Source organism: Anopheles arabiensis, chromosome 3, assembly GCF_016920715.1.
Source record: "Anopheles arabiensis isolate DONGOLA chromosome 3, AaraD3, whole genome shotgun sequence".
In the NCBI taxonomy this organism is placed as follows: domain Eukaryota; kingdom Metazoa; phylum Arthropoda; class Insecta; order Diptera; family Culicidae; genus Anopheles; species Anopheles arabiensis.
In genome coordinates, this window is record NC_053518.1 from 84,341,345 (window position 1) to 84,359,365 (window position 18,021).

Below are 18,021 nucleotides of genomic sequence, written 5' to 3' on the forward strand. Positions count from 1 at the left end.
TATACCAAAAAAGACAACACTACACTCATCAGTTCATTCAATTGGCGTAGAATACGTTACCTCCAATCGTGCTTCGAAGGTAGGTTAGACAATGGATTAGCCCTCTGAAAGAGTCGCAGAGTTGTGCACGAGGATCAATTGCTGTGGACAGAGTCTTCGTCTCTTAGCCTAATAATCAGGTCAATCCCGCAAGGTACTTATGATCCAAAGATTGGGAAGCCTATGGCTTTTGGCGCAGAAATCCAAGGATTCTACAAGATTAAGAGTAGGATATTGGATCTATAGTAGGATTAGATGCAACATCATCATCGACCTTCTGATCTTGGATGCTGTAATTACCATTGGAATGTAGGCTTTTACCTAAGGATATCCATCTGGAGTTTAAACCGGAAATTAAAGAATTTACAGTAGTATGTTTTCACCAATACCATCTGGTCTAATTCTATGAGTTCATACCTTCTTGCTAAATGTGTCTACAAAATGAAAACTGTAATCAAACATCCAATCTAGCGTCACAAATTCCTTCTGAAATGAAACCGACAATGTGAAATATTTCAACATAAATATTTGTATACTACAATTTTGGATCATCATTTGATAAATGGCATTTGTTTCTATTTGAATTCCCTTTCAATGAAAAAAATCCACCAGTGCATCGACACGCCATCTATCATTTCTTCTATAGCTATTTCAATTCTTTCAAAACTTCACTCCACCCGCAAAAAAAAATGCGTTCAGTCCGGCACAATGTCTTCGATCGGAATGCGTTCACATCGCCGCATCATCGAATGGCAAGAAGGAAGAGGACAATTATCACGCCGAACGCATTAATTTGTGATAACTATGCGATGTTGGAATCTGCAGCCCACCCCACTAATTGCCCACCCTGCTCCACTGTGGCGGCTTGATTGAAACACACACACACACACACGCACAAAACGCAACGAACGATGAAAACGGTTTCGGTGGACGAATTTTCATGAGTGTGTGCTTTTTCCCTCTCCCCCGTTACTGACGTACGGTTCCCATAAGGTGCTCCCGCCGCCGCTCCAAAACGTCCGGCCAAGCTAATGAGCCTTCCAAGGAAAGGAAGCATTAAGGGGAAATGTGGCAGGGGGTCCGTCTCCCCAAAAATAGCTTTCATTGGCAGTGGACCGCAAAAAGCAAGAAAAAAAGCCACCCTCCCCGAAAAAAAAAAAACAAATAGTTGAAAAAAATGCGTCGCTTTCTTACGTTTGATGCGGCTGTGCGGTACAGCGCTGGTCGGAAACAAAGAAAAGAAGGGCACTTGCTGATCAAGCAGATCGTGATCGCGAGCGCCTTCGTTATCTAATGCTTCTTTTTTGGCGGTGGGAGCGGGTGCTGGCGGTCCCGTATGATGGAAATTCATTTTCGTACTGTCCATCAACAACAATCACACACACAGCATTCGGGGTAGCGTGTACCGGGGTGTTTTTTTTTTCTCCCCATTCATAGCTCGCTTGCAATGCGGGGATCGCATTGCCAACCAATAAGAGAGAGACAGGATTGGGGGCAGGGGACCCTTATTGGTCGACGGGCACATAACGGACACACAGACAGACAGAGAAACAACCAAAAATTGGTCATAAAGCTCGGGCATGTTTGAATGACCCACCCCCCCCCCCCCCTCCAGATCAAAGATTCCAATTGACGAAATGTTCGAAAGTGTTGTGGCCGTCCAATGCCGCACACCTGAGCGACACATTATCTAACCCTTTGCTGTTGTTGGTCAGCGCAAACAAGCAGCAGCGTCCGGCGTGCCAACGGAAAAATTGAATTCCCAGCAAGCGGTTAGTGCATCGATTCTACCGTGATGAAGTAATTGTTATACCATCCCCATAAAGCAGGGACGAGAAAGAAAAAAAACCCTTGCATACTCGTCCACCATATTTCGTCACAACCCCCCGCAGGAATGCAGGCGAATTCAAAATTTCTACCAAACCCAACACAATTGGACGCCCAATTTGGGGTGCCCTCGAGATGCGCTTTTGGGGTTTGGATCGGGTTCCGATGACGAGACGCGATCTTCTGCAACTACGAGCCCAACGAGTAGCAAACTCGTTTCGTCACTTGGATAGGCGTCAAAAATCAATTAGACAATTTACACCTGTCTCTTCGCCCTCGCGTCTACAGTGCGGCGGCAGAGTTTCGCGTGTTGCGAATTAATCCCATCCACACGCTCCTCACTGTGGCTGTGTCCTTTCCCCCTCGTTTGGATGTGCTTTTGGGGGTAATTGATTAGTAGCGTCTACTAAAGCGGACAGAAGGAAAACAGAACACGAAAACACACACATTGCTGTACCCTTAAACGTTAATACAAACACCGGGGCAGCGCTTCCAGAAGGTCTCGGATTAATTCGGTAGCTAGATTTAGCTTTAAACCATCGCTGGCTAACCTGTATGCGTGTGTGTGTCGTAGTACTTTGGGGATTTTTGCCGAGTTAGACAGTTTTTACTACGACAAGATCGTGCCAGCGAGATAAGTGTATGTTCGCAGATCTTTTAAAACATATAACCCCCGGGGGTGTGCATGTGTGGAGAAAGGGAGGAGTAGAAATGCAATATGTTAGGTGTGTTGGAAAGTTCGGCTACTCCTTCGTTGGTATGACTGTGTGGCTTTTAGTTTGATTTTGAATTTCTGTTACATTTTTTACATAACTTAAATTATCTTTTAAAAACAAATATCCTAGCTGGTACATAAATTTATGACGCAAATCTAATTTAACATCATAAGCAATATCCCAACTTGTGTTCATACCTAAAACAATAAGTGGGCAATGACATATTTAATACGGTTTAAGGTTAAGCATAAAAAAAACAAATTTTATCATTGTTGTGATTTTGTAACCTGCAAAAAAAACACTTTTCTGAGGAAAAAATGTTTTACAAGCTCGTATAAACACTTTGATTGACTGTTAAATTGTTGTTTAAATAATTGCATACTAACATATTGCATGAGATACAATAAGTATTTGTTATTTTGTAATAAGTCAATAGCTTTTCGTTGCCTCGTTTTTCCGATGAGACAAAAGGTTATGTTTTTATATAGTTTTTTTTTCTATGTTTTTGAAATCAAAGGAGATTTTTTCGAATTGTGCTCCTAAATTCTTCAAAGCATGAACTAACTAAACGGTGAATTATCTCCTTTGATTTAGAGACAAGAATATTTCAAATGCATCTAACAAAAGTGACAAATATAAAAGTATGGGAAAAAAATATTTTAAACGATATTTTTGAACGTTTCAAACCATAATACGTATATTTTCTAAACATAAATTGAATCATTGGTCTTAAGATTGATGTTTGACAAGGTAAAACAGCCGGTTCATAATTGAGAATTAGCCAGTAAATTGTAAGTTACAAGCCTTTAGGATAAGCTTTTAATTTACGCGATGGTCAAAAACCCCATAAATGAACCAAATTACCATTCTTAAGATTAATTATTCTCATACCATTAACCCTTTCCTCTTTAGCAAATTTCACAACGCTAAAAACTTACAGTAACACCCAACCCAAAGACGTTCACACAAAAAGGATGCTGCGCGCCTAAACGCACCCGAAACAGCCGGCTCGCGCACCGAACTAAACCTTCCCCGAGGGAAGGTTAAAAACAGGCAACAAAAAACAAAGCACGTTCTTTTCAAGGGGTAGCTTTAGCTCATTTGTTGAAAACATAATCACCATCATTATAACGGTGGAAACACACACGCAAGACAACGCCTAACCTTTACTCCACGCGTGATGATGTTTTGCTGCATGTAAAGCACGGCATGATGTTTTATTTCACAATTTAAATTCGGAGACATGAAACAAAAAAAAAGGAACACAAGCTTGCTTGTTCGCGCGTTGTTTAAATCAGCCCGTTTCAGAAGCATTTCTTTCTGGCACGATTAAAAAGCGATCACTTTCAATGTCGCGCCGCACATGTAAGCGGTCACATTTCTCTTGTATCATTCCGCTCGGGAGAATTGTGTATTGTATGTACGCCCGCGGCACCACGCGGACAACACAATCGGCTGGCTTTAGGGTTGTGACCATTGTGTTAATCTCCAGTATCTCCCCTGCGCACATGCCAAATCACAGCACACCACTCGGACATATGTTATCCGGCGCGCCCCTCCCCTCTGGATTGAAAGGAAATTGAAAAGATTGAAATATTAAATCGCGCATTAAATCATGCGTGTGTGTCATTCCGCTTTGTATCCTTCGCCTGTTTTGCCAACCATTTCTCGGAAGTGTGTGCCGCAGCAGGGACACCTTGTTGGGGCGAAAGGGTGAACACAGCCGACGTTGCAGTAGCGCCCAACCCATAAAACAATCTGTGTCTGTCTGTGCTCCCTGCTTTCGCTCGTCCCGTTCCTGTGTGTCCTGCATGTACGCCCAACAGGCGAATTATGCCGCATTCCCGCATGTTTCTCCAGCGGCTTTTCTGTGTGTGTCCTTGCTCCAGTTACCCACGCTACGCCATCGAGGGCACATATCGTCGCAGGCCAGCAGGCCCAACCGCACACTCTATAGCTGACCGTGGCGGAGAGTTAATTTATCGGTGTGCAAAATTGTTTTCGATACGACGAGGAGAGAGGGCGTGCGTGTCCCCTCACTTGCCCTCACTTTCACGAGCGTGTTTCCGTACAATACCACACCCTTGTGTCGGCGTTCTGATCGGCCGGCATATCAACGCCCCACTCTGGACGCGGAATCTGGACAGGAATCAGGTTGCATAATTTGGGTGCGAAAGTAACAACACGCGCCCGCCCGCTACAGTACAGTCCCATGGTCTGGCGTCGGTCTTAATTCCAGCCAAAACCCGGGGCACGGTTTCACTCAATTTCGTATCACAGCATCATGTTTAAGGCTGATATTACAATTCGCTTCCCGTGTGGCTGTTGCTAAGTGCACCACAGCCACAAAAAACAAGCCGCCCAAGGTATGCGTAAAAGAAATCCTTGAAGTAATTTGATCTGGAGTACGGTTGATATTGAATCTGTGTTATGGGAGCGGATGAAGGAGAATAACTCCGCTTGAAATATAGCAATATTAATGTTACGTGTTTCCGTGTTCATATTATTATTATTGGAAAGAGCGTTTTGCGTTTACTACCAGTGAAAGACATGTTTAGCTTTCTCGTCATGTTAGATTTTTGCGACCAAGAATTTTCGACCATGACTTTTGCGAACAATAAATTTTCGATCAAGAAGCAAAAAAAGCAAAAATCTTGGTCGCAAAATTCTTGGTCGCAAAATTCTTGGTCGCAAAATTCTAGCGCAAAAGCTACGGTTCTTTCTTTAATGTTGCACCATTATGTAGAAAATAGAAAAGCCCCACCCCGTCAAACTGTACCAAGAAAACATAAATCATCGACCACTTCTCCCGGTTGCCCCCGCCAAACCCATAACATAACAACGCCCATCTCACACGCTTTGTTTGTTTTCCTCCCGCATGATGCTGGGCATCGCGCGGGGAATAGTGATTTTTCACACCAACAAAAAAAAAGAAGCAGCAAAAAAGCGCTCTGCAACCTCAGGGCACATTACACCATCATCCATCATCCACCCGCACAACTGCAGACCGCGGGTTAATTGGTGCAGTGTGCAGTGCTGCTGCTGCTGCCGCTGCTGCAATTTGCACTGCTGGCGCGAGAGCCACATGGAAATAAAACTCCCTCGGGGCTTGCAAGAACGATCCGGATCGATTGCATCTTAAGATTGAGTGCGCGCGGGCACGCTCCACACCGCCTCACACACAGCACCGGCAGTGACCTCATAAATCACCGATCCTTTACCGTTTTTTTTTTTTTTGGTCGTTTTCACCACCCCCAAAGCATGCGAGAAATGGAGCACCACCTTGAAGAATTAAAGGGTGGTGGTGGTAGTATTGGGTAATTGGGAAACGCCATCTAAACGCCCGCATCAGCGTGTGCTGCTGCTGCTGCTGCTGCTGGCAGGCCGGATGAACTGGTCAACGTGAACAAAGCGGTGGAATTGTCTTACTCTGCCTATATTCACTCTCCTTCACTGACCAAACGCAATTTAAAAAATTGGACTGCAACGGATCGAACGGTTTTTTTTTTTTGTGTGCGCAGGCATGGTGGGTTTATGCCGTCAGTTTAATTTGATTACATATTAAGTTATCAAATACGCGGACCCAATTTATACCCAACGCAACCGCCCCATTTTACGCCTCTTTTCGCACACTTACCTGAAGCGTCTTTACTTCGCTCAAACAATCATCCCTGCTGGGCGCGCACACACCGGCTGGCCAAAAGTAGATCTCGTTAACCGGGCCGATTGACTGTCTGCCAATCGAGGCGATGGATTCGATCGAGAGGAAAGCGATGATTCGGCCATAATCGCAGCTAATCGTGTAATGTGATCCAACCGCCGTTCGAGTTGGTAGCCATCATCAGCGTCTTTGGGGCTTGTTTGTAAAGCACATCGCTTCAGCCGCTTAGGAAGCCTGCAAAGAAAGATGGAGAGCACCCAATTAATTAAGAAGTGTGCATCACGTACACGCGTAGTATCACACACTTACACCGCTGGTCTTAGTAGGCAACGCAGTCCATGTGTTTGCGTGATGTTCGCCTACTCTAGAACGCACCTAACCTACAAAGTTGAAAACAAAAGTGCCAATTATGTGGTGCAAACCGTTTGCCTTTTTTTCTATTTGCCAACACTGCACCACTGCACCCCCCAAAGGTCTCCCCTTTCGTTAGTTCCCTTTCGGTTTGGGGTTTGCAGTGTTTTTTTTTTTCTACTTCTACTCGCACGACCTCAACGCACACGCACATTGCAGAACGGCAGACCACGCCTCGCTGCTGCACGCATTACGCAGATCCGACGCCCTTCACTCGACTTGCTCTTGATGGGGGATTAAAATCACTCTGTTTCTTTTTTTCCTTTTTTCTTTCATTTAGCCATAACCGGCATCTGCACCTGCAGAAAATGCGTTTTTTTTCGATTGGCCCAGGGACACACACACGCACTGCGCGGGATCAAAAATTGCAATCGATTTGATCTAATGAAAACATAAATCAAAACGAAAACCAAACACGTTATGTGCAAACCACTGACTGTCACACGGTAGCGGCTAATGAGGGGGAGGGAGAGTGTGTTGGCAAGGGTGCTGTGCCGTTGTGCCTACTTGATCGATCGATGGTTTTCGATGTTGTGGAATTGATCCGATTTTTGACCATATTTGGGAGTGAGGGGCGAAGGAAGGGGCTGTGGAGAACGGGTTGCGAGTTTAGGGTTACTTTCACACCCCAAACGAATGTACAAACCCGGTGGAGCGGTGAATCATGCACTAATACGTTTGATTTGTGCGTATTTATTCGTTCAGCTGATTGTGTTTTATCGCATTCCACTGATCGATTATACCGTGTTTGTTGAAAAGCATTCTATTTTGTTGCACCTTTTCAATTCTTTTTCTACTATTCCTTCCTTTTCGTCTTTTTCAATATCTTCTACTTCTTTTACTTCTTTTCTTATACTTCTTTTTAGTTATTCATTTCATTTCTAATTTTATTCATTTTTAAAATCTCTGTTTTACATCTTCTAATTCTTCTACTGCTTGTTCTACTTTTTATGCTTCTGTTACTTTTAGTGTATTGTGTATCTTTCTGTTCACTGTTTTAGTGTATCTTTAATTTTTATTTTTTTATTTTTCACTTTTTCTTTAATGTTACGAAACACAATCTGATCCTTTCATGTTTCTTAAAGGAAATAAACCTAAATTAAAGGAAAATGTTAAAAATGCATAAAAATAATTGAAAATAATTTTGTTTAACAAACTAAATATAAGAAAAATGTTTAAATTAAGAACAATTCCAAAACAACACACAATGTAATGAAATGAATCAAATATAAGAGAAAAACATAGACGTTAATGTAGTTGCATTCTCGTTACGCTGCTTGAAAATTCAAAGTGAATAAAGCTTCACCCCTAAAAGTTAGTCGGTTAATTGTTTCAAAATTGTGAAATAACTGTACGACGCGCGCAGAATCTGGATGGAGTGTAGTTAGCAAAGGTTAGTTTAGAGTTAAATAGTATGAAAAAAGAGCTGCCAAATTCCACTTACCGCTAAAAACGTGTCCAGCGACATCGAGATAAAGAATGCGTGCATTTTAAGCGGCCGATTGCTGTACAGGATAAAGATCTGTAGCATCCGGTTCGTGCCCCGATCGTACCGATACCAGTCACTTTTGTACGCCGACATTGAAAGCCGGTCGGCCTGCAATGAAAACAAAAAAATATACATCGCAAATTTAAAAAAAGCCATAGTTACTCGACCATGCAAAAAAAAACCGAAATACTCACGCACGCATGTATCTCGTTCGCGTGCCAATAGTAAAGGAACAGAATCGTCGTCATCGTGGTAATGTAGCAGACGTCGATAAACACCTGCACCCCGGACGGCGTCATCGATGCTTCGAACAGTAGCGCACAGAGCAGGACGGAAAACACGACAAAGTCAAGGAACACGGCGGCACGCGTTAGCTGCTCCAGCTCCCTGGTGAACGATACCAAGCTGGCCTGCCGTTTGATGCAATCGATCATAAGCGATCGACGCTCAGCGTTGTTGACCGGGGCTGTAGGATCGTCCTTTCCAGCCGTGTGGTAGCGTTCCAGAAAGCAGAGCCGATGGTTCAGCACACTACACTCGGTGCGGCCGTAGATCATCAGCGTGACCATAAACATGTGCCAGGACGGTACGATCAGCTGGCCCACGTACATGATGTACAGCTGGATGAGGTAAATCTCGAGAAAGTGCTTATCCTTGCCATCGGCCGTTGGATACCAGGAGCGTAGAATTGGCGTCGGTGGAATCGGTTGCCCTTTGCGCGTGATGTTCGCTCTCGTCCCAGTGCCATCGGGTGGTCCTTCTTCATACGTTAAATATTGCACCAAAGAATACACGCACATCATGTTGGCCGTCACTAGGGCGCAGCTCCAGAAGACAACGGCCAGCCGCTTCAGATAGCGCACATTGCTGCCCACAATGCTCTGCTCATCGGTCCAACCGTCCTTCAGGATCCGCTCGATACCGTCGTGAGCGGCTTTAATGATGCTGTTAAATCCTGTAACGACAAAAAAGAGATTTTTTAAACACGAAAATACAAAAAAAGTACAATTTACTACTCACGCGCCCGATGAAAGTAGAAAAAGATGATGCGAAAGATGGTAGTGCTGAACAGTAGCGTGGTGGCCGCGTTCGCCGTCATGTCCGAAACGGAGCCCCATACCTGCCACAGATCGATGTACTGCGTGCAGTTAAACAGCACCATCGACAGCGTAAACACCATGCCCCGGAAGCAGTGCACTTTCTTGTAGCTTTGTGACTGCCCGAGCAGTATGCCGTAGTACCTTAGGCCGAGCAGGGTACGCTTTAGCAGCGGATTTTCGTACACCACGTCCGGAAGGATCCATTCTTCCTTCAGCTCCATCACTGCTGGACAAAACTTTAAGACGCGCACAGCAGACAAGGGAGGCTTTTATAGCGGGTCCTTTGGACCCTCTGTTTGTTTGTGTAACGTTAATTAGGGTGATAATTGTAAGATAATTATGCTTAAGCAATTATCAGTGTCACTGAAGCTGGACTCGAACTGGATTAATAATTCATACGAGAATGTGGGCCATCTGCTTTTGGAAGGCTAATGTCTTATAGCGTCAAATTAAGTTTCTTTACCGATGAGGCTTTTCTTTCAAAAATATACTTGCATTGAGAGGGAATTCAATCGTTTCTTTTGTGAAATGAATAAATATTTTCAAAGGATCAGCATAACTAGAGTAACTTGCAGCAGTAAATGGAAAATGCTAGTGAACCTGGGGAACTATATAAATCTGCAACAATAAGTGTATAATGACTATATCAATTTAGGATTTCTTCCTTCGAAACTCAAGGTCAAAAATAGTGCAAATTTAATAGATGAGGTAAGTACAATGAAAATGATTGCCCCTCGCCTACCGTGTAACGAAAATGCTCAAATGCATACCCTCCAAATCCCCCTCTTTTCAAACCCAACCTCTAAACGTTATCTAATCTTTCGATTTCTTCTTCTCCCCATCCCCCTCCTTGCTTTTCTTATCCTTCTTATCCTTCCCCTCGGGACAGTCATCCTCATCCGGGCACTGCACATCGATCAGCACCTTGCCCGTGCACTGTTTCTGCTGTATGAACTCGATCGCTTGCTGGATTTTGGCCAGCGGAAAGATTTTACTAATATGTCCCGCTATCATACCCTCCGAACGCATCTCGATCGTGTCCGCTATCATCTGCCGGTACGTATCGACATCCGGATACTCGTACAGATCGAAGTGGCGCACGTTTTGGATCAGCTTTGCCTTCAATTCCTGGTCCTGGTCCGGTTTGCCCTCCTTTTCCTTTCGCTTCGGGCGCTCGAATTCGGGCACCTCGGTGGGGAATTTGGACGCGTTGAAGAAGGGATCCACCGAGATGAGCTGCCCGTTGGTTGGTTCAACGCTGCAAAAAGAAAGGGAACAATAAAATACATTCTTTCATTTTGTTGGGATGATGTTGTTGAACATACAAATCAGCAAGCAGATGCAGCAACCCCTTGCCGACCGCATCGTACGCCAGCTTCGCCTTCTTGTCGCCCATCGCGTCCTGCACGTTCTTGTACAGCTTCGTGTAGTTGTTCTTCGTCATGCTGACCACCTTGTGGGCGCCCTTCTGCCGCACCAGATCGGAGCTGCTCTCCGTGTCGCACACGGCAATCACCTTCGCTTTGTACACGCTGACCGCCAGATCGATCGCCGCCAGTCCCATACCGGCCGGACCGGCCGTTATCAGTATCAGATCGTTTTCCTTCAAATTGCAGTGCAGCGCAAACGTTAGCAGCGCCGTTCCGTGCCCGTACGGCAGGACGGCCATTTCTTTGAGCGGCACCGACTGCGGTACGGTCCAGACGTCTCGATTTTTCACGACCGCCTCCGAGATGAGGCCCCCATTCGGATCCTGAAGATCGTTCATCACCACTACCCGATCGCCCCGGTTGAAATGGTGCGGATTGTCTTGGCCGATTTCGACGATTTCGCCGGAAAATTCGTGCCCGGGGATGAACGGCAAGGGCACGTTCAGCTCCGCATGCTTTCCGGCAATGATTTTCACGTCCGTAGTGTTGAGGCTGCAATAGTGTACCTTTACGCGCACCTGAAACGGATGCAATGGAACGGTTTAGTCGGCGAAATCGGCACAACGGATTCACGCCCAAATGATTACCTCATCGTTTTTTAGCTTCTCGTTCTTTTTCACCGTTTCCAGTGCGACGGGTTTGCCGGCTTCGCGCAGGACGGCTGCCTTGTGGGCGTAGCACACACTGATGTACTGCCCACCGTACTTGTTGATGGTAGTTTCGCATAATTTGCCGGAAAGTCTGGGAAGTAACTTGGTTAACATTTTAGCAAGCCTGTGTGCAAAGTGCTGTTGCAGCTACTGCTCCTCGCGGTTCCTGTCCGCCGCTCTTCTATTTACCAAAACAAACCACACCAGGTGACAGGTTTGACAGTTCGGTTGAAGCCGGCTTGGATCATAATTTTGAATTTGGGACATTTTGGGCCACGTTCGGTTGCGCAATTTGAATTTGTATTATTGATAAGGGTTAATTGCACATAGAAATACATGATTGAGGAATTTTCAAGTATTTTAAACCTCAAAAAAGAGTTAAAATATACATAAATTGTCATTTTGAATCGGTAAAAGTAAAAAAACGGTTAACATTTTGAATCAAAACAACACGCAACCAGGCGCACACTTTGAATCAATCCAAGCAGCCCCCATCAGCATGTGTGTATGTGTGAAATTAGCATAACTTCCCCTCACTGAAAGCATACACTGCATATGTGTGTGTTGGGTGTTTCTGGTTTGTTTTGATGCGGTAATCACCCTCCACCAGAACAGCCCAGACGAAAAAGCGTACGATAAACGTTCTGTAAGAATCGCCTCTTAAAACTGTTTACCTATTCGAGCTTAAAATTTGCATCACTACCACCAACACCACCACCACCACATGACCTATAATTTGAATGTGAAAAATGACCCCACATACCAGGCATCCCCATACAACCCGCCGTACAGATAAGGGTGTAGCAGATTTGGGCTAAAATTATCAATCTCTCTTCCATTCGATTGCTTTGCTTCGCTGTGCGTGTGTGCAGTCCGCTCGGTCGACCGCTTTGGAAAAAGTCACCCCAGCGACACGATGACGACGATCGCTAGCATTGCCGTACGCAGTTCACGGCTGTCAAGTGCCATCGTCGGTGCGTTTGGAGGCAAGTCTACCAGCTGGATACATCCACAGGCCGTTTCTTCTAGAAGGTAATATGATTTTTTGTAATGTAAAAAAAGGAAAATAATTCGAGTTATTATTTACCTCCATAAAGATTCATTTCCAACTCCACCGTCAAAGCGATGCGTTTCGTTCAGTTCCGTACGGCTGCCACCGGTGAGAAGCAGCGGCTCGGCGTCTTATCGGAGGATGGCACCCAGGTGTCCGACATCTCCGACCGATATGAAGGTGACCTGATAACGCTCATCCGCTCGGGCGTTTCGCTCGACGAGGTGAAAGCATCGGCCGCGAAAGCTGCCCCGCTCAAGATGGATAGCGTCGAGCTGCTCGCACCGGTTACCAATCCGCAGAAGATTCTGTGCGTCGGGCTGAACTACAGCGGGCACTGCGAGGAGCAGAACAAACCGATCCCGAAGGAGCCGATGTTTTTCAGCAAGTATGCGACAACAATCGTCGGACCGCATGATGACGTGATCGCGCACAAGATATCCGATGTAGGTGGTGATACGCAGCAGGGAAGGATCTTAAATGCTCTTAATTAAATGCAATTAAATTTGTAGCAAATCGATTGGGAAGTAGAGCTGGCGGTCATCATCGGCAAGAAGGCGAAAAGTGTGGCCAAAGCGAACGCAATGGACTACGTGTTCGGGTACACCGTGGCGCAGGACATTTCCGCACGCGATTGGCAGAAGCAGCGCAACGGTGGCCAGTTTCTGATCGGCAAATCGATGGATACGTTCTGTCCGCTGGGCCCGGCTGCCGTGCACAAGTCGCTGGTGAAGGATCCACACCAGCTGGCGATCAAGTGCAGCGTGAACGGGGTCGAGAAGCAGAACGGTAGCACGAGTGAGCTGATCTTCCGCATTGACGACATCATCGCTCGGGTTACAGAGTGAGTTGGGAGGGTTGTTTGAGCGAGTTTGGAAGGTGATTTTCACATTGAATTTTCGATTTTTCCTTTTCCCCAGATCCATTACACTGCTCCCTGGGGATGTGATTCTGACGGGAACGCCGGCCGGTGTTGGTATGCATCGCAAGCCGGCTGAGTTTTTGAAGCCAGGTGACGTTATCGACAGTGAGATTGAGGGTCTTGGCAAAATCAAGAACAAGGTCGTTGCCGATTCCTAAAACGAGAGGGAGAAAGAACAATTGACCACCCCCCGGAAAGGAGCGACAGTTTGCCATTTTACGGGTTCTTTTGGACTTTGGGACAAGGAAGAGCAATAAAAATATTTACAATATATACTTCATTTCAAATGGAGGGAAATTAAACCGCGTGTGTTCGGATTCAAATGCACTTCCAGCACTTCTGAGCTCTTCGATCGTTGAGTTTTAACCCTTTCATTTTAATGTTCCAACTACAAATGCACCTTCCCCGTAACTTCACTTCAGCGGCTTCCTTCGGGTGTACACAAACTCCTCCCGCGTGTGGTACGGTGTGTACGGATCGTCGATGTAGTACCGGGGACGCTTCCAGTACTTGGTCACCATCTTGTCCAGCAGCGTCGATTGTGTCGCATTCACCAGCACGTGCTGCCGCAGCCGGCGCTTGCGGTTCGCTTTCTTGCGCCACATTTTCTTATGCCGGCCGGAAAGCGTCCGTATCCATCCGCCCCAATCCAGCCGCTTGAAGCGCTTGATGACCGCCTTCACCGTCTTCCTTTTGCCTTTGCGCAGTGAAAACTTGATCACGGTACGGCTGGGTTGCGTTTGCAGCAGTGGCGAGGATGCTACGGCATCGAGCAGCCGGACGGTGGCGACGGGTTTGATGAGCCCGGCCGGGCTGGAAGGAGTGCCGGCGATCGTGCTGCGAAGGGATGAAGCTTCGGCGGATCGTAGAAAGGTGGAAAACGTGCGGCTTCTGTTAAGTGCAAGCGATGGCCCCACCGGCTGCATCCGACTAGCGAGGGTTCTGGTTTGCACCATTTGGCGTACAGCTAAAAGATACATAGAAAAGGATTGTCAACACAACACACTAAAGAAAAGGGACGCAAAAGGGCTCACTCACCCAGTGAAGCTATATTCCTAATCATTTTGCTAGTGGAATTTTCTGTTTTCTTTCCGGCAGAAAATTCCCCACCAAATCTCTTCAAAACATTACGAGCTCCTCACGTAATGACGGCGGATTGGCGTATTTCACCTCCTGCACTGACAGCTGTCAACACGGCGCGAGCGCCGCCACCGCATGCTTTGTGTTTGTTTACGTTTGCTCAAGCGCTGCGTACCGAAACGGGAACGGGACAAAAATGGCTCAGGGAAAATTGAAGGTAAAATCGAAACAACCGCCAAATGCGAAGAAAGCCGCCAACAAAAAGAAAGGAACGGCATTCAATAAGCGAAAGAGTAAGTGTTATGATTGCAGGAGTTTTATCATTTCCGAGCGTTTTGATTACAATTGCCCCTTCTTCGTTTGTGCAGATGCACCGATCCAGTCGAAGAAGCACAAGTTTGAGGAGGCGCACAAGCTGAAGCAGGTCATTACGAAGACGGTAAACAAGAAGAACGAGGACGACATACGGAAGGTGGCGTACGAGGGGCAAACCAAGCTCAGCCAGGCACAGCTCGCGGTCCAGGAGCATCATCGGAAGCAGGCGGAGAATGATGCAAGCGAGGCGGGCTCTTCGAAGGGATAGTTTTAAACCCAGTGCAACGATTTGTGGTTCGGATTGTTCTTGGGCGAGCTGTACTATATGTTTAAAGGCAAAACGGAGTTCGTTTTGACAATAAAGTGTGTTTATTGAAATTAAAAGTATGTTTCAAATTTTTGTTAGCGAATACTTACTAGAACAGATTCCATGGCTCAAAGATGTACATGGATACTCAAACCAGTATCACCCGTCACGACACGTGCTTTGAGGTCAACTGTTTGAAGCGCGGTAACAGCTCCACAACCGATACCTCCGATACCTATAGGAAGATAAAATGTAAAACCCAACATTCCCCTTCCCCCCAGAGCTACCTAAATGAGCAAATAAAACACCATCGAAAGCTTTGTTGTTTTAAATACTAAGCAATCACCTAACCGACAATACCATGATAGCGGAAGTGCAATGCTTAATGCATGGTTTATTGGTATCAGTTCAATTGAGTTCAAAATTATCGTACAGCTTCAAAATTTACCTGTGGCTGCCACGACAACCGAATGACTCCACTCGATCTCCGTCCAGTGTAAAAGCGGCAGCATATCCTTGGGTAACGACGGATACCATCGTCTCCCTTTACTTCTTCGCAAACGAAATCTTCATCGCGTGCGTCGGCGTAATCTTGAACCCTTGCAGCGCTTCCCGGGCCGCCCCGCTCTGCAGTTCCGTCGCAAACTCCACGAACGCAATGTCGTGCCGGTTCGGCACCAGCCGCACCTCCTTGAAGCCCGGGAACTGGTTGAACAACATCGACAGCATCATCTCGTTCGTTTCCTCCGGCAGGTTGGTGAGGAAGAGGATCTGGTTGGGCGGCTGCTCGGCCGTCGCCGAATTGTTTGTCGCACCCACCTCGCCCGCATTCTTCAGCTTCTTCGCCTTCTTATCCTCCGTCTGGATGGGTTTCGGTTGCTTGACGCGCTTCGGCCGCTCCTGGAACGTGCCCTTCAGCTTCGCTATCATGTCGCTGTCGGTTTTGGAGTAGTTGATGCGCATCGGCTTGTCGTAGAAGGGGAACCCTTGCATCGTGCGCATCGCATTGGTGGCGCTCGAGATCTCCTTGAAGATGATAAACGCCTGGCCCCGCATTTTGAGCGTCTTGTACGCGACAATGTCGAGTATCTGGCCGAACTGGGAGAAGATGGCGTAGAGCGACTTTTTCAACTCCTCCTTGTTGATCTTCTCGTTCAGGTTGTTGATGTAGATGGTGTGATTTGGTCGGATGTCCATTTTCGCTGCTCGCACACTACACTAGTTTTGCACTAAAATACAGTAGCTTTTCTGTAAATTATGTTCAATTTTACGGCAATGTGTGGAAAATATCCCTCCGCCAGAAAGGACGCTAAACAATGTTCATGCCCTGAGCGAGCTGTCATAAGTGACGTTTATTGGGCCGAGCGCCGGTCGCATGTTTATAGCGCGCGGTTGAGTGCTTACGACTTTCGAACCGACAGCTCACAGACACTCTCTTGTCGGTTTTCATTGAAAAAGTAAAACATAAACCATGGTTTGATTCTATTTTAATGTAGTTTGTGTAGTGCTTTATTTGGCTTTCTCGTTTCCATTTTAGTTTGCCACCGATAGACGATTTTAAACCGTCCTGATTTTTACTTTCTTTTTACATGCTACAGACAGACACACAGATCCACAGCTTACAAAATCTTTGCTGCCGTGACACGCGTTTTCTTTTTACCATCTCGAATCATTACTATACCAATATACTGAAATAGCGTGTACATCGCAGCCTAATATTATCTTGATAAAGGGTTCACACACACACACACACTCACACAAGCATGCTTCTTCCGCAGGGGAAAGAACATACAGTTGCTACCGGTAGTAATCGTTGGCCAATAGTTTTGTTGCTTAAATGTCTCAAATAAATTAGCAGCATTTCTTGTAGATGAAGATACCCTCCTCTTCCCGTTGCAAGTGGATGCATCTTTCTTAATATAGAGCTGAACCGCTACGACAAGTCCTAAATGCTAAACTGTCCTCGAAGCGAATCTTCCACCTGTCAGCTAACTTTTTTTTTCATCAATTTCAATTAATAAAGAATCTAATCACTTATATAAAATATGTTCCATAAATGGTTCGGAAACGTAGGTAAAATTCATGCAATCAAATGTAATAACCACAAATCGTACTGCTGAAGCATCGCAAACCATAAAACTAAAACAATCAGCTGGCAATTGTCTATAGTGGTTAGGGGAAAGGTGGGGAGGGTTTGCGGTAGTAAAATGCTCGTTCTTGCACGTTTGAAAATATCACAAACATAATAAATGAACAATCCTCCTCCTTCCCACTTGGTAGTGTAAACGAGTGCAATGATAGTTTTTCCTTTACCGGGAAGGGTTCCCGCACGGCACGGGTTAGTAGGTTGAAAGATGTATCAGAACATTCTATGTACAGACAGAGGTGCCAAGAGGGCGTGTACCGCGTGCTGGACAGACACAAAGAACATAAGTGTTGGGGGGGGGGGGGGGAGATATTTGTCTGCTGTGTGTCGTATAGTAATGAATATCAGAACTGCTTAATATATGTTGTGTTTTTTCTTCTTTAAATACATGCACGCGCACTACTAACACTACTACACTCTAAAGTGTCCAATATCATTCCTGCTGCCCTCCAGCCTGTACGCAATTGCAGTCGCGTAACCTTAGTGCCTATTTTACGCATCCCCCACATTATGCGCATGCGGTAGTTAATTTATGATATACTTCTTCTTCTACCCGCGGTGCGACCATCGTGCGGAGCGTGAACCAAAATGTAAAAGTAACTCTTGTATAGCCTTGTGCCAATTACACCGTACTATCGATTAATTACACTCATCTAAATAAAATGTGGGGAACTGGTTGCGTGTCATTTAAGTTGAACATCAACTCGCGCGCTTTCTACCTTTTTTGTTAAAATTCTAATAAGAAAAATAGTTGAACGTGGCTGCTTCCCGTGGCTGAGCGCTACTCACACGGAGGGTGGTGCACTGTATGCATTGCGCCAAACGAACTTAACCACTGCAGACTTCCGAATGGTCATCCCATGCGTTAACCTGAAAT

The 18,021-nt window shown here is 45.8% G+C and overlaps 7 protein-coding genes and 1 long non-coding RNA gene across 11 annotated transcripts in view; 2 read left to right on the forward strand and 6 right to left on the reverse strand.

Moving 5' to 3' along the window:
• Window positions 1-6,994, reverse strand: LOC120903042. Its single transcript, XR_005739528.1, has 5 exons — window positions 6,807-6,994; window positions 6,553-6,623; window positions 6,220-6,477; window positions 340-525; window positions 1-251 (listed from the first exon to the last, which is right to left on the reverse strand). It is a non-coding gene; the product is annotated as an uncharacterized LOC120903042 (long non-coding RNA).
• Window positions 6,995-7,373: 379 nt separating this feature from the next.
• Window positions 7,374-9,643, reverse strand: LOC120904636 (odorant receptor 56a-like). Its single transcript, XM_040314804.1, has 4 exons — window positions 9,164-9,643; window positions 8,338-9,098; window positions 8,099-8,251; window positions 7,374-8,023 (listed from the first exon to the last, which is right to left on the reverse strand). Exons 1-4 carry the CDS (start codon window positions 9,462-9,464, stop codon window positions 7,970-7,972), a joined length of 1,269 nt encoding a protein of 422 aa, XP_040170738.1. The 5' UTR covers window positions 9,465-9,643; the 3' UTR covers window positions 7,374-7,969.
• Window positions 9,644-9,761: 118 nt separating this feature from the next.
• LOC120904637 (quinone oxidoreductase-like protein 2) lies at window positions 9,762-11,678 on the reverse strand. The gene is made up of 3 exons (XM_040314805.1): window positions 11,261-11,678; window positions 10,569-11,191; window positions 9,762-10,501 (listed from the first exon to the last, which is right to left on the reverse strand). Exons 1-3 carry the CDS (start codon window positions 11,435-11,437, stop codon window positions 10,057-10,059), a joined length of 1,245 nt encoding a protein of 414 aa, XP_040170739.1. The 5' UTR covers window positions 11,438-11,678; the 3' UTR covers window positions 9,762-10,056.
• Window positions 11,679-11,858: 180 nt separating this feature from the next.
• LOC120904638 (fumarylacetoacetate hydrolase domain-containing protein 2-like) lies at window positions 11,859-13,598 on the forward strand. 2 transcript variants are annotated; one of them, XM_040314806.1, is made up of 5 exons: window positions 11,859-11,969; window positions 12,196-12,355; window positions 12,421-12,820; window positions 12,887-13,218; window positions 13,295-13,598. In XM_040314806.1, the coding sequence occupies exons 2-5, from the start codon at window positions 12,240-12,242 to the stop codon at window positions 13,452-13,454; spliced, it is 1,008 nt and encodes a 335-aa protein (XP_040170740.1). In that variant the 5' UTR covers window positions 11,859-11,969; window positions 12,196-12,239; the 3' UTR covers window positions 13,455-13,598. The 2 variants fall into 2 exon arrangements, with proteins under 2 accessions (XP_040170740.1, XP_040170741.1); XM_040314807.1 differs by having other exon boundaries at window positions 11,936-11,953.
• A 45-nt stretch (window positions 13,599-13,643) lies between these two features.
• Window positions 13,644-14,469, reverse strand: LOC120904640 (39S ribosomal protein L35, mitochondrial). The gene is made up of 2 exons (XM_040314809.1): window positions 14,335-14,469; window positions 13,644-14,263 (listed from the first exon to the last, which is right to left on the reverse strand). Exons 1-2 carry the CDS (start codon window positions 14,357-14,359, stop codon window positions 13,710-13,712), a joined length of 579 nt encoding a protein of 192 aa, XP_040170743.1. The 5' UTR covers window positions 14,360-14,469; the 3' UTR covers window positions 13,644-13,709.
• A 36-nt stretch (window positions 14,470-14,505) lies between these two features.
• On the forward strand, window positions 14,506-15,075 carry LOC120904641. The gene is made up of 2 exons (XM_040314812.1): window positions 14,506-14,669; window positions 14,745-15,075. The coding sequence occupies exons 1-2, from the start codon at window positions 14,573-14,575 to the stop codon at window positions 14,957-14,959; spliced, it is 312 nt and encodes a 103-aa protein (XP_040170746.1). The 5' UTR covers window positions 14,506-14,572; the 3' UTR covers window positions 14,960-15,075.
• A 241-nt stretch (window positions 15,076-15,316) lies between these two features.
• Window positions 15,317-16,340, reverse strand: LOC120904639 (U1 small nuclear ribonucleoprotein A). Its single transcript, XM_040314808.1, has one exon. It carries the CDS (start codon window positions 16,193-16,195, stop codon window positions 15,545-15,547), a length of 651 nt encoding a protein of 216 aa, XP_040170742.1. The 5' UTR covers window positions 16,196-16,340; the 3' UTR covers window positions 15,317-15,544.
• Window positions 16,341-16,478: 138 nt separating this feature from the next.
• The window catches only part of LOC120904635 (neurofilament heavy polypeptide-like), a 55,586-nt gene continuing 54,043 nt past the window's right edge, over window positions 16,479-18,021 (reverse strand). For all 3 annotated transcript variants that reach the window (XM_040314803.1, XM_040314801.1, XM_040314800.1), the window contains exon 7: window positions 16,479-18,014. In XM_040314803.1, the coding sequence (XP_040170737.1) occupies window positions 17,973-18,014 (42 nt within the window). In that variant the 3' untranslated portion in view covers window positions 16,479-17,972. The remainder of the gene's footprint in view (window positions 18,015-18,021) is intronic.